The following is a 12,166-nucleotide window of genomic DNA, read 5'->3' as shown; positions in this document are numbered from 1 at the left end:
CAGACAAGAGTTTGGCACATTGATCTGATAATTTGATAGGTCAATATTGAGCCAGATGAGCTGATCTTGGTGGTGACCTTCTTTCGTTGTTACATGACCCGGCTTTACAAAGCATTTGACGTTCGACCTGAAGATGGGAATATTCATACTGTGGTAGCATGGCACGACGAAGTCTGAAATATGTCCGCTGCGAAACACGTAACCGGCCAGCGTCAGAGTAGTTGCCTGTAAAATTGCGGTTTTGCCATCAAAGGACTTCATGGCGCACTCACCCTTGATCACAACACGTGGCGTGCAAGAATCCCCAAGAGTCGGATATCACTATCTATAGACCGGGTGCCACAGAAACCTGGTATACACCGGTTGCAATACAACCCTTACAACAAACAGCCAACTCGAGGAGAAGTTTGTTATCATCTCTATTTTGTTCGTTCACTTGCTTTATGTAAAGGGGGTATGATGTGGCTGTAACCTCTTGCAAATCGAGTGATGTGGATGATTGAAAGTGGAAGTAGTGTCGCATGAATATCATGAACTTCAAAGATAAAACCTTGCACGATACAGGTGAGAAACATACACGCAGATGGCAAGAAAATCATACCAGGACGTAAAGCAGGACAAGAAATGGCAAGACACATGCTCCTTCCGATAACTGCCTGACTGCACGCCTCTTCGCTCAAGCTGTGGCGCACAAGCTAGAATTGACAACAAGACAATTCAACATGCCAAAGTGCGATCCCAACGATGCTCCGATGATAAGCAACGGCCCGATCATTAACCACAGTGCCGGGAGCCCAAAGATGATCACCTTGGCGGAGATGAATGAAACCTCCATCTTCATTGCGATAAGGCCTGTAGGAGATACGTGTGAATGCAGAACTGACAAACGAGAAGCTCAAAAACATACCAAATATTAGTGTCAGCGCCTCTGCGCTAGGAAGCAACCACGAAAAGACAACAAAGAAACGGAGGATACCAGGAAGCACGCTCATATGCCAACCAATGAGGAATCCCCTGACAGCGAAGAGGAATTCCAGTGCAACAGCAATAGCCGTCGTCACATAGAGAGCGTGAAGAGGTGCCCACGGGGAGAATGCTCCAAGAGCTGCAATGGACCACATCCCGCGGTTGATAGTGAGTGCGGCAAGTTGTTGCTGCAGTTGAACGCCATAAGCTTCCTCTCTGAGACGTGCATCATCTGCCCAAATGATCGAGACTGTCACGATACCGTAGAGAGAGCCGGTAATTTGAATGAGGAATGACAGGTATGCAAGGTAGCCTGCATTGCAGACGGAGTGATAGAGGTCAAAAAGTTGCGTGCTGAGTCCAGGGTCCATCGACATCACACCGACGGCCTTTTTGGGAGTAGCGGTGGAACGGTCTGCAAGCCATGCAGCAAGTACCGTACGCTTTGCTAGACCTGAGTCCAATAGGGCACTATCAGCTTGAACGCCTCGAACCGGAACTCCATAGATGCAACCACTTACCCGTATACCTTTGCTCTGCAACATAATTACAAGTGGATGTTTCCGAGTGACCTGGGTCTTCTCTGGCTTCGTTATAGTATCTCACGAAGGAACTCTGCAGTCGTGACTCTTCAATGGCCTCAACAACCTCGTTCGATTTTCCCATGGACAGAAAAATAGAAGCGATAACCCAGGTCTGGCACCATCCAATTGCCGCAATGATAGGTGTTGATAGCCAGGAATAATTGAGGATGAAGTCCCGAACACTGTTCAACCACATGCTGCGAGTCTTGAAGCTTAAAGCTGAAAATCGTGCACTGAAGAAGTCAGGCCCTGAGGCCTGAGGCTTGAGTGTCGTTTAGCGCTCGAGAATTGATTGTGCCATCATTCGGGTCAAAGGAAGCTCCGTGAGCAGCAAGAATAAACCTTACTATTGCTAACCGTTCTGTGTTAACGAAGCTTTCACAAGTGCATGACTTGCAACGCGGAGTTACGGGACTCATCATACATTATTACAGTAAAAGAGTGCTCGCCGTTCGAGATAAAATGAAACCTTTTCAACGGTGTCATAATTGAATCGTGTGAATTTGCTGCAGACACTTGGTCTCAGAATTCCCGCACCTGAGCGCTACGCTCGACAGATCCAAAATGGTTATAGCTGGTCTGACATTATGATCTGGGACCTGATGCCACCGGTGCGCCAAGCTCCAAGTAGGATGCTCGTGATACGTCGTCACTTTGCGCCGGTGAACTCACTGCTATTAGCGCTTAACACCCACCCATCGCATTCGCGAGAACATGAGTGCTAACACGAACAACCTCTCCTCGACTCCACGGACCGTCTATATCGAACACGCGATTCATCCAGAGAGGGATGATTATTTCCGCGCCCTAGCAGCTTCCACTAAATCTCTCAAAGCAAACCAGAAGAACTCCAGTGTACAATGTACGCAATGTCAAACGAAATTAGAGAAACCGTTGAAATGCGCAAAGGTGGTGGTCAAATATCTGAATACTGTTGCAGCCGTTAATCGAGTGTTGCAATCTGCTTTTAGTGTAAGAGCGTCTGGTATTGCTCAAAAGAGGTATGATTTCCGACTGAGATGAAACTGAAGTTTGAAGGGCTGACGTACGTCGTGTGCCTTCTTGTGTACAGTGCCAAAAGAAAAATTGGTAAGAGTTCTACCTATGATTAAATATATTGGGTCCTCACTCTACACGGGCTCGATGATAGGTCCACCCACAAACCGGCATGCCACGAAGTTGAACGCTCCTCGGGGGTACTCAAATTCATACAAATGTTCAGTGTAAACCCTTTGCTCATGGGGTTCCTCAAAGTCGGTATCGTCTTTGACTGTGGCCTGTTCGAGAATTCCCAGATTGGATTTGATGTGCCATTCATGGCACGTGTTGACATTGCAATGGAACCTAGTGACGTTCTTGACTTTGCTGGTTTGTATTTCAACGACAAGGTTGTCGGAGAGAAGCTTCAAGGGATGTTGCAAGTCAATGCCATTACTCCATGGAACTCGGGCACGCAAGGTCCCCTTACGCCGAAACGGCTACAGATATGGCGTGAGGCTCGAGCAAAGTATAACGCACAAGGTTTCGCCAAAGATCCCGTAGGACTCGTAGAGTTCATTAGCTGTAGCTGTGCAGAGGACTCGGGGAACTCGGTGACTGCTGAGTTGCACATCCCCGCTGGTGTCCTCAACATTGCAAGGAAACGCGAGCCCTTCACAGGTGTCTCTGCTGTCACAGGCGCGCAGTTCAACAAACCCATGAGCACTGTGACATGTCTAGAGTATGTTCTTCGTCCTCATCCTCAGCGAGCGGAGCTTCTTACATTTGCGTTGCACAGGTATATCAATTTGCATATTCGAGCTGATAAGCAGAATCAGCTACGTTTGCGGGCTGAGATGACAGAACAAGACAAGGAAGCCATTCGCGCTGCAGGTCGTAATGAGGATACACTTCCGGCTCGTATCCTCAAAGAGAAGATGAAAAGAGAACACCTCTATGCTGGTGTCATGGAAATGACACGTGAAACAGTCCAATGTGAGTGTGAGCTTTTTCACCTTATCGTTCTGTACTAAAACAAGGAAGGATCCTCGTGTCTTTCTGATCGGAGCCTCTTGTACGACACCTCTTGAATGGGCTGCCATTGACATGTGCGAGCGATAATCAGTCGACAGCACAATCTTATTCAATGCCTGTGTACTATTAGTGGAAAAAAGTTGACTTGATATCAGCTGCCGCGAAATAGTAATCAAATGATGCCACATACTCGCCAACGGTCAATATTTTCATTCTTCCTATATTTCAATCTCAATTGTGACTCTGAACTCAACGGGCGTCGAATCGGCATTGCGAAGCACCTATTTGACATGATCAAACACTCGATAGACTCAAATATCGCTGCAGAAGGACCTCAAACTCAACACGTGGAAATCGATCCCGTCATAAAGGTAGGTGTTCGACGAGGCTCGATGTCAGTAGCGGAGCTAAGTGTGTGTTTAGCGCGCTCACATTCTACACGTAGACGCCAAAGAGCACAAGGTCAGAAGTACAAGCGCCCACTCATGCCAAGAGTTTAGAGACGGTGGGAAATAACTTTCGGTTACTGCCAAGCACCAAGGTACACATATTTGACGCTTGACTCGCACCTTAGCAACAGCCATCCAACTTGCAAGAAGTAGTCATGTCAGTATTCGAAACTCCTATGTGCGGATTTTCTTGTGAATTGTAGCTTTCATCTTGCTGAATCTGTGCTTTAGTTGCATCCCCGATCTCACTGATCAAATAATCAAAGACTCAGACACACCGGCTGCAGTGGGCGGCTATGCGACAATCTTCAAGTGCAGCTGGAATTCGCCTTCTGAATCTTCTCCAGTAGGTTTCCCCTAGTTGACAATCGACGTCAGCTGATAATTCTAAACACTACCAGGTTGCGGTTCAGGTCGTCAAGGTTCGGCATGACTCCGACCTTGCCTCACTCAGCATTAAAAGCGAGGAATGGAGACAAGAAATCAAAGTATGGGGGCGACTTCAAAGCGAACATATTTTGCCTTTACTCGGGCTCATTTACGGATACGGCCCTTTACCTGGCCTTGTATCACCTTGGATCGGCAATGGAAACTTGATCCAATTATTAACTAGACATCACAATATCCTGACGCGCCATGAGCGATTTCGCCTGGTGGGTGATTTAGCTTACGATTTCACCATATCTAAAACCAAAGTTGGTTAGTTGCAAGATATTGCATCAGCGCTACAGTATTGTATGTCTGCTTGTCTACGATAGTGAGCATTCTCACAGGTTTTTTGCTAGTGCATTCGTGCGCAGTGGTTCATGGAAATCTAAGCGGTGTAAGTTCTCATCGAAAATTTAACAGGCGAGCACTGATCTCCAATGTGCCAACATCAGCATAACATATTGGTAGACTCGAATGGTCGTGCCTTTGTAAAGGGTAGCGGGCTTTCCACGATGCTCAATGAGATCGCGGAATCAGGATCTGACGAGACCCGTCTGGGTGATGTTCCCTGGACAGCTCCCGAGTTAATGATCAACAGCTCTAGCGGACTTCCGACGTCTCAAAGTGATGTGTGGTCTTTCGGTTGCAACATGATACATGTACTGATACCCTTCATCGACGATGGCATCACCGTATTCAATACCATTTTTTAGGTTCTTTCTGGACAGGAGCCCTGGCAGAAAGCCCCAGATAACACTGTAAAGGCTCGTTTGCGTGACAGCCAAGTGCCGCCATTCCCTGAAGGAATCAGTGATAAAGATCTATCTTTCCTCCGGCGATGCTTCTCGCTTCGGCCTGCGGATCGCCCTTCTGCAGATCAGATCCTAGCCGTTGTACACGAAGAGTTCCCGCCGCGTTGCATACCCGGAATACTGCAGACCGTGGAAGCTACAGTCTCCGAGGCAAGTTCGTTTATCGAATCTATGTTCGTGCACAAGTTGACTTGGATATCAGCATAATTCTCTCTGTGGCGTTCCTGATGTAATGAACGAATTCAGACGACGTGTTTTTGATCAGGTTCCGTCACATCTGATTTACATCCCAAAGATGAAATTGGTCTCGCGGGAAGAACTTCTTACGATACTGGAACCAGAGAAGATTACAGAGGAGGACATATCTAAGCATAAAGGATGGTCAAGAAAATCCGCTATAGAGTCGAGGTTGGTCCCCGACATGCTCAAATATGCCATCTTATCACACAGATGGGGCAAGTCGGAGCCAACGTTTCAAGACTTGAAGTTGGAAAGGCGCGAAGGGGCAGGTTACGAGAAGTTGCACGAATTTTGCACAAAAGCGAAGGAGCTCTATGGTTGCCGTCTCGCATGGTCTGACACATGCTGCATCAATAAGGAAAGCAGCTCGGAGCTCGATGAAGCCATACGTTCGATGTACAGATGGTACCGCGATGCGTATATATGCATCGTGCATCTGGCTCAATCGAATTCATTAGAGACGCTAGGGATTGACGAATGGTTTTTTCGTGGTTGGACGTTGCAGGAGCTCCTTGCACCTCTCAGGATGAAGTTTTACGGTCCTAGATGGACATCCCTGACGGATAATGAAAACGACAAGGACGACGCGGTGGTCATCTCTGCTCTTTCTCGAGTTACCAAAATCCCCCTGAATGACCTGTGCAACTTTCGCCCCGGACCAAACCGTGCCTGGGAGAAGATGACCTGGGCTGCGAGTAGGAAGACGACCCGCATCGAGGATGTTGCCTACTCCCTCATTGGTATTTTTAACATCAGCATGACAATCGCATATGGAGAAGGAGATCGAGCGTTCCAAAGATTCATGGTTGAACTAATTCAGAACTGCAAGGAATGGCAAATTCTTGTGTGGGCAGGCGGGCTTTCCGGTTGTCCAACGGAGCCTAGCTGTTACCGCACAACGAACGACACGGCACTGGATATGCTCAAGAATCGCCAGATCTCGTGGTGGGGAGAGGGTTGTGGCGATTCTGATTTCTCAATCACGAAGCGTGGCGTGCAAGTCAGACTGCTCATGCTTCCTGCCTCTGTTGACCAGAGCCAATGGCAGTCGACATTCCTTTCCCGACCCACAGGTCGCCGCTGGGTATCACCACTCAAGAAGCTGGTCGTACAATCACATTCCTTCCCACCGGCATCCACGACAGAATGGATGATCGGGATTATCAACTACCATGATCATGATGACGCCGACAAAGGAATATTGAAACGGGGAGAAAGCTATATATGCTTCCTCTTGAAGCGGTTTCGTCGCCCTGGAATGGACACCGTGCGCAACCACTGGAGGAGGCAGATCACGGAGGAGATTTTGACTGTTTCTTGTGCAAATGACTTTGAGAAAATTCTAGAGTGTGTCTGGTTATAGCTAGGTGATGGAATCCCGGATATCTTCAATCTGAAATAGTGACAGACTTCGTACTTATCCCAAGACTGAATCATGTGAATTTGCTGTAGACAGTTAGACTTGAGCAGTGCACGCGGCACATCCAAATATTGTGACACAGGGTGTTCGGACTGAGATAACTCAAATGAACCAAGTAAGAAGTCCGATTTATAACATGATACCATGAACTCATCAGTCGTGTTTATTCATGTTCACTACCTCCTGCTTTACTAACATGACTTCAGAAAAGAACTTGTTGCCGGAAGGGTGGGAAATTGAATTATGGTCATTTGGCATCACGTGGACCAACACGTCGAGGGTTTCATTGTCAACGTTTTACGCTTTCGAGCAGGATTTCAATCAAAAGCAGATCTGGACCTGGCTAGACCATCCCAGACCAGGCCTATAGCGTTCCAGAGCATTCTGAATTACCTTTCACTGGCGGCAAAGGTGGTAAAATGTCAATTTCCCCGCTGTGCACGTGTGAGTGATGTAAATGCGGCCAAATTTGAATTTCACTCATTCATTCACCCTTCGCCGCATGGCGAAGCCATTAAACTTTGAACCCTCCCTATTGTGAAATATGGTTCAAACACCGCACGAGTCAGCCACAGCCCTAGACGCCCCAGACTAACCATTTCCTGGACGTCCTCCCAACTAATTCTAGGATGCCCTCAAAATTTAAAAAGGTGGGATTTCCGACTGGGATGAAACCCAAATCTGACATGCGTTGCGTGTACAGTCTCGAAAGAAAAACAGGTAAAAGTATTGACTATGATTGACATATATTAGGTCCTCACTCTACATGGGCTCGATGATAGATCCAACCACAGACCGGCATGCCACCAAGTTGAACACTCCCCGGCGGTACTCAAATCCATACGAATGTTCAGTGCAAACCCGTTGCTCATGGAATTCCTTGGAATTGAAATCGCCTCCCACTATGACCTGTTTGACGATCCTCAGATCGGATTCGACGTGCCATTTGTGGCACATGTCGACATTGCAATGGAACCCAGCAATATCTTTCATTTCATTGGATTGTATTTCAACCACATGGCTGTTGGAGAGCACCTTCCAGGAATGTTGCAAGTTAATGCTGTCACTCCGTGGCACTCAAGCTTGCGAGATCGCCTCACGCCAGAGCAGCTACATATGTAGCGTGAGGCTCGAGCACGGTACAACGCAAGAGGTTTCGCCAAAGATCCTGTGGGACTCGTAGAGTTCATTAGCTATAACTGTACAGAGGGGTTAGGGAACTCAATGACCACTGAGTTGTTCATCCCCGCTGTTGTGCTGGATGATGCAAGAAATCGCAAGCCCTTGTTCATACATATTATCGCTGTCGCAGGCACGTTGTTTTGTGCACCCAGTAATATGACATGTCTAGAGTGGGTTCTCTGTCCTTATCCTTGGATTGTAGCAAACGGAGCTTACATTTACGTTGCATAGGTATCTCAATTTGTATATTCGGGCGGATGTGCAGAACCAGTTGTATTTGCGGGCTAAAATGACAAAACAAGACAGGGAAGTCATTTGCGCTGCAGGTCGCAATGAGGATGCACTTCCGGTTCGTATCCTCAGAAAGAAGATGGAAAGAGAACACCTCTATGCAAATATTCTCATGCAAAATGGGCAAGTGTGAGTGAACTTTTTCAACTTCTCGTTCTGTACTGATTCATCACGATCCTCCAGGCAACCCAAGACCCGTTATCCCCTTTACTTTTTCCTTGCTTTTGTTCTTGGCTGTTTGTTCTGGGTTTTCGCCACATAATTCTCTCCCATTCGCTGCTTATGATGTTCAAACGATTTTTTCTGTCTTCTCGGTACATCCGCTATATATGTCAGTAGAACAAGAACAGAACGACGGTTTATATGCATCGTGATGAGTAATCTGGGACGCGCGAGCTCGAGAAGCCAACACTAAATCTTAAGCCGAGGCTTCCGAGACTTCTGAGAATGCTCTATGGATTGATAGTGGAAGCCTCTCGTACCCGTAATATTCAAAGTTAGCCAGGGAATTAACCAGCTGGGGCTGTCGCAGCGAGTAAGATACTAAGGCTGAACATAAATTTAGATCTGTTTCACACCATGGATCTTGCAAACCCTTGGGGTACAGCATGGCTCGACCATACAAATTAAAAGCATAATAGTACGTGCATGGAAACGTGCTCGGGCAAACAGTCATTGCAAAGTAAATACAACTGTACCTTTTGGACGTCGACGAGGACCAATGCATAATTTAAATTCTGAGCACGACATACACACGGGCCGAATCTCAATGAGAGTCTAGGCTCATCTCATCTAAGTACTAATGTGAAAAATGTCGCCGGGGCCTCTTTGAAAACAGGAACACAATAAGATTATTGACACACTCAGCATCATATGCATGCGCTCGTAGCATGTCGCGTAAGTAGTCCTTCCAATCAGTTCGAATGGAATGTCATGATGTGCGCGAGCGATAGTGGCATAATTGTCACAATATCCAACTGGATACTAATCACGAACTGCTCGTCGGACACCTCAAAAACTTGCGAAAAACGTGGGAAGACCCATAGGCACGAGGACGATGGCACATAATGGCGGCCCGCCACCCGAAGTCCGACTGATAACAGGGTACGTACCATGAACTCACAGGTTTCGCTTATATCTCCACACCTGCGCTAATTCACGTTCACTATCTCCTGCCTTACCAACATGGCTTCAGAGGACTGTTATGCAATATCCGCTGACTGGCTCAAAAGCTTAGAGGTTGCGTCGTCTGCCGGAGATTCTACGTCATTTGTGAGCCATTTCCTTTCGGACGGGTGGTTCAGAGGTCGGTGCTTGTCCAAGCAACTGAGGCGTACTCACAAGTGTTCTCTCTCTTAGATCTTCTATGTTTCTCTTGGGATTTTAGGACGCTATCAGGTCTGGAAAAAATACACGGATTCCTCTCGGAGGTGGTTGATGGAAAGACGCGACTTGAACATTCTGGTCTTCGGAACTTCAAGCTAGATGATCACACCGCCAATGCGCCTTCACCATTCAAACTGCCAGGTCCACAAGGCATTCAAGGAGTACAAGGTGCTTTCACATTTACTATTGCGAAACCAACTGCACTTGGACGAGGATTCTTCCGTCTGACGCAAGATACCGATGGGAAGTGGAAAGCTTTAACCCTTTTCACAAACATGCAGGACCTCGTCGGGCATGAGGAGTCTTCTGCAGATCAATACGGCCTACACGAGGATCGAAAAATGACCTGGGAGGAAGATGTCAACGCAAGGTTCCGTGCTATAGAGGCAGACCCCACGGTTTTGATCGGTGCAGTGCAGTTTCTCTCATTAATTATGATGACTTGATGATTGTAAAAGTTGGAGGTGGACAAGCTGGCCTCATGTCTGCAGCGCGGCTGCGTAGGTTGGGCATCCGTGCGCTCGTGATTGAGAAAAATGCACGTGTCGGAGACTCCTGGCGACACCGGTATACGCAAACACAGTGATAATGTGTTGTTCTTTCTTATATATGCGAACCACAGGTACCCAAACCTTACGCTACATACTCCGGCATACCAAAGCTCCAGTGTGTCTTATCATCTTTTTATAAGAGGCTTTGAGCTAATCTTACACAGTGCTTTACAGTCCATATCCGTATGTGCTTTTCGCCGTTCAAAGGTATATATCTCAGTAATGTTAGGACAACCTTCCCCAACTATATTCCTAAGGGGCAACTTGCTAATTTCCTCGATTCATATGCTGTGCACCAGGAATTGTGTATCTGGCTCTCGAGTAGCATAGCCTCAACTCCAGCGTACAACTCATCATCCGCAAGATGGACTGTGGAAGTCCAGCACAGAGACCGGAAAGTATTCGTTAACCCGAAGTACCTGATACTTGCCACAGGAAGTGGGAGCCCTCGCATTCCTACTTGGAATGGGATGGATGAATTTCAAGGAGCCTTGTATCATTCCGACTTTCATAAAGATGCAGAGCAATTCCGAGGCAAACGCGTTGTCGTTGTGGGTGCGGTAGGTCGTGTGTTCTCCATTATACACTTGCGTGCACACTTACGAGAGCGTTAGGGCAATGCTAGTGCAGACATATGTCAAGATTTCGTAGCGCATGGTGCTACTGAGGTGTGTATGGATTGAACAATATCAAAGTCGTGATTTCATAAGGAAGGAAAGGTAACAATGGTCCAAAGAAGCGCTACATGTGTTATGTCTTCGACTACCGCAGAGAAGACCTACCTCAAGGTCCCTTTCCCTCACAGTACCCCTATAGAGGAACTAGATTTCCGCAATAATTCAATGCCTAAGGCCTTTTTCCTGCAACTGAAAATTTCAGGTGGGACACAACACGCGAAGATGCTTGATAAGGAACTCCACGACGGTTTGCGCAAGGTTGGATTCAACTTGACATGGGAACTTTCGCCCGGTAGTGGCGAGGTTGGGCTGGAAGGATTTGTATTCAGCCGCCAGGCTTCAGGAACTAGTGCGTTCGGATTTGTTCTTGAGACGAGTGATATTTTAAACACCCTACAGTGCTTGACATAGGCTGTGGTAAGCTAATCGTCGAAGGCAGAGTCAAGGCAGGACTTGTATGCATTGTCTAAGAGCTGTGTCTGATTGTTGCGATATGCGTCCAGATAAAACAAGGCCGAGATATCAGTTACTTTGACAAAGATGGGATCACGTTTGAAGACGGTTCCAAGCTTTCAGCAGACGTTATCGTCCTAGCGTATGGTCTGACTGGTAGTTTTCGTCGATCTTTCTCATGCACGTTCCAGTACGGGAAATGAACCCATCATGAAGACCGCGAGAGCTCTTCTTAGCAATGATATTACCGATCTTCTTTCGCCTGACGTGTGGGGTCTTGACCCAGAGGGAGAGCTTAATCAGATATATCGACCCTCTGGACATCCGGCACTTTGGTTTGCTTCTGGTCCATTTGGGATCTCGCGTTTCTTCAGTAAACACCTGTTGGGCTACCTTCCTATGTCTGTCTATATATCTCTTAATGAATGTAATGATATAGGGTCTCCAGATCTTGGCAAAAGAGCTCGGTATAGCTTGACAAAAGGGGTATTGCTGTGACGCATGATGTATCTGTATTATACCGACGTTATGACTACCATCGAACATAAATGAGAGAAGACCAACCATGCAAAACAGGAGCTCTCTGTGTGCCAATCTAACACGTTGTTTTCATTCCAGCGACTGATATAAAGACATTTTGATGAGGCCTGCACACGGCATCTATCTCACTGGTACCACACGTCGACAGTCGAAATGAATCTGGGTCATGAATC

The 12,166-nt window shown here is 47.1% G+C and overlaps 7 protein-coding genes across 7 annotated transcripts; 6 read left to right on the top strand and 1 right to left on the bottom strand.

The window, feature by feature from the left end:
• Window positions 1-435: 435 nt before the first annotated feature.
• On the bottom strand, window positions 436-1,837 carry F5891DRAFT_124508 (uncharacterized protein). Its single transcript, XM_041369792.1, has 4 exons — window positions 1,488-1,837; window positions 908-1,420; window positions 602-852; window positions 436-550 (listed from the first exon to the last, which is right to left on the bottom strand). The coding sequence occupies exons 1-3, from the start codon at window positions 1,744-1,746 to the stop codon at window positions 677-679; spliced, it is 948 nt and encodes a 315-aa protein (XP_041217765.1). The 5' UTR covers window positions 1,747-1,837; the 3' UTR covers window positions 436-550; window positions 602-676.
• A 212-nt stretch (window positions 1,838-2,049) lies between these two features.
• On the top strand, window positions 2,050-3,845 carry F5891DRAFT_124429 (uncharacterized protein). Its single transcript, XM_041369776.1, has 6 exons — window positions 2,050-2,459; window positions 2,522-2,551; window positions 2,623-2,639; window positions 2,701-3,270; window positions 3,328-3,524; window positions 3,573-3,845. Coding segments are annotated over exons 1-6 (1,011 nt in total). The 5' UTR covers window positions 2,050-2,264; the 3' UTR covers window positions 3,575-3,845.
• F5891DRAFT_124469 (uncharacterized protein) lies at window positions 3,835-4,766 on the top strand. The gene is made up of 4 exons (XM_041369785.1): window positions 3,835-3,934; window positions 4,009-4,190; window positions 4,244-4,358; window positions 4,414-4,766. The coding sequence occupies exons 2-4, from the start codon at window positions 4,168-4,170 to the stop codon at window positions 4,714-4,716; spliced, it is 441 nt and encodes a 146-aa protein (XP_041217763.1). The 5' UTR covers window positions 3,835-3,934; window positions 4,009-4,167; the 3' UTR covers window positions 4,717-4,766.
• Window positions 4,767-4,878: 112 nt separating this feature from the next.
• On the top strand, window positions 4,879-5,460 carry F5891DRAFT_964942 (kinase-like domain-containing protein; the record flags this gene model as incomplete). The annotated part of the gene is made up of 2 exons (XM_041376127.1): window positions 4,879-5,100; window positions 5,155-5,460. 2 exons carry the CDS (start codon window positions 4,879-4,881, stop codon window positions 5,458-5,460), a joined length of 528 nt encoding a protein of 175 aa, XP_041217762.1.
• On the top strand, window positions 5,319-6,970 carry F5891DRAFT_124465 (heterokaryon incompatibility protein-domain-containing protein). Its single transcript, XM_041369783.1, has 2 exons — window positions 5,319-5,403; window positions 5,456-6,970. Exon 2 carries the CDS (start codon window positions 5,486-5,488, stop codon window positions 6,854-6,856), a length of 1,371 nt encoding a protein of 456 aa, XP_041217761.1. The 5' UTR covers window positions 5,319-5,403; window positions 5,456-5,485; the 3' UTR covers window positions 6,857-6,970.
• A 789-nt stretch (window positions 6,971-7,759) lies between these two features.
• On the top strand, window positions 7,760-8,648 carry F5891DRAFT_987090 (uncharacterized protein; the record flags this gene model as incomplete). The annotated part of the gene is made up of 4 exons (XM_041377858.1): window positions 7,760-7,966; window positions 8,036-8,265; window positions 8,327-8,515; window positions 8,570-8,648. 4 exons carry the CDS (start codon window positions 7,760-7,762, stop codon window positions 8,646-8,648), a joined length of 705 nt encoding a protein of 234 aa, XP_041217760.1.
• Window positions 8,649-9,595: 947 nt separating this feature from the next.
• On the top strand, window positions 9,596-12,042 carry F5891DRAFT_1117990 (uncharacterized protein). Its single transcript, XM_041363823.1, has 12 exons — window positions 9,596-9,692; window positions 9,746-10,180; window positions 10,231-10,339; window positions 10,395-10,438; window positions 10,488-10,506; window positions 10,553-10,883; window positions 10,938-10,991; window positions 11,043-11,349; window positions 11,400-11,455; window positions 11,504-11,595; window positions 11,645-11,837; window positions 11,893-12,042. Exons 2-12 carry the CDS (start codon window positions 10,048-10,050, stop codon window positions 11,929-11,931), a joined length of 1,377 nt encoding a protein of 458 aa, XP_041217759.1. The 5' UTR covers window positions 9,596-9,692; window positions 9,746-10,047; the 3' UTR covers window positions 11,932-12,042.
• The last annotated feature ends 124 nt before the right edge of the window (window positions 12,043-12,166 follow it).

This window comes from Suillus fuscotomentosus (assembly GCF_016647785.1).
Source record: "Suillus fuscotomentosus strain FC203 chromosome Unknown F5891scaffold_143, whole genome shotgun sequence".
In the NCBI taxonomy this organism is placed as follows: Eukaryota; Fungi; Basidiomycota; class Agaricomycetes; order Boletales; family Suillaceae; genus Suillus; species Suillus fuscotomentosus.
This window is presented reverse-complemented; position numbering and strand designations above follow the sequence as displayed.

Coding starts and splice junctions, on each gene's coding strand:
- F5891DRAFT_124508 (XM_041369792.1), bottom strand. CDS start 1,746: ATGTGGTTGAACAGTGTTCGGGACTTCATCCTCAATTATTCCTGGCTA. Junction 1,421..1,487: donor TGCAGAGCAAAGGTATACGG/GTAAGTGGTTGC, acceptor TATTGGACTCAG/GTCTAGCAAAGCGTACGGTA. Junction 853..907: donor GGCGCTGACACTAATATTTG/GTATGTTTTTGA, acceptor TATCTCCTACAG/GCCTTATCGCAATGAAGATG.
- F5891DRAFT_124429 (XM_041369776.1), top strand. CDS start 2,265: ATGAGTGCTAACACGAACAACCTCTCCTCGACTCCACGGACCGTCTAT. Junction 2,460..2,521: donor AACCGTTGAAATGCGCAAAG/GTGGTGGTCAAA, acceptor ATCTGCTTTTAG/TGTAAGAGCGTCTGGTATTG. Junction 3,271..3,327: donor AGCACTGTGACATGTCTAGA/GTATGTTCTTCG, acceptor TGCGTTGCACAG/GTATATCAATTTGCATATTC.
- F5891DRAFT_124469 (XM_041369785.1), top strand. CDS start 4,168: ATGTCAGTATTCGAAACTCCTAT. Junction 4,191..4,243: donor TCAGTATTCGAAACTCCTAT/GTGCGGATTTTC, acceptor TCTGTGCTTTAG/TTGCATCCCCGATCTCACTG. Junction 4,359..4,413: donor CGCCTTCTGAATCTTCTCCA/GTAGGTTTCCCC, acceptor AAACACTACCAG/GTTGCGGTTCAGGTCGTCAA.
- F5891DRAFT_124465 (XM_041369783.1), top strand. CDS start 5,486: ATGAACGAATTCAGACGACGTGTTTTTGATCAGGTTCCGTCACATCTG.
- F5891DRAFT_1117990 (XM_041363823.1), top strand. CDS start 10,048: ATGCAGGACCTCGTCGGGCATGAGGAGTCTTCTGCAGATCAATACGGC. Junction 10,181..10,230: donor AGACCCCACGGTTTTGATCG/GTGCAGTGCAGT, acceptor TGATTGTAAAAG/TTGGAGGTGGACAAGCTGGC. Junction 11,456..11,503: donor GCAGAGTCAAGGCAGGACTT/GTATGCATTGTC, acceptor ATATGCGTCCAG/ATAAAACAAGGCCGAGATAT.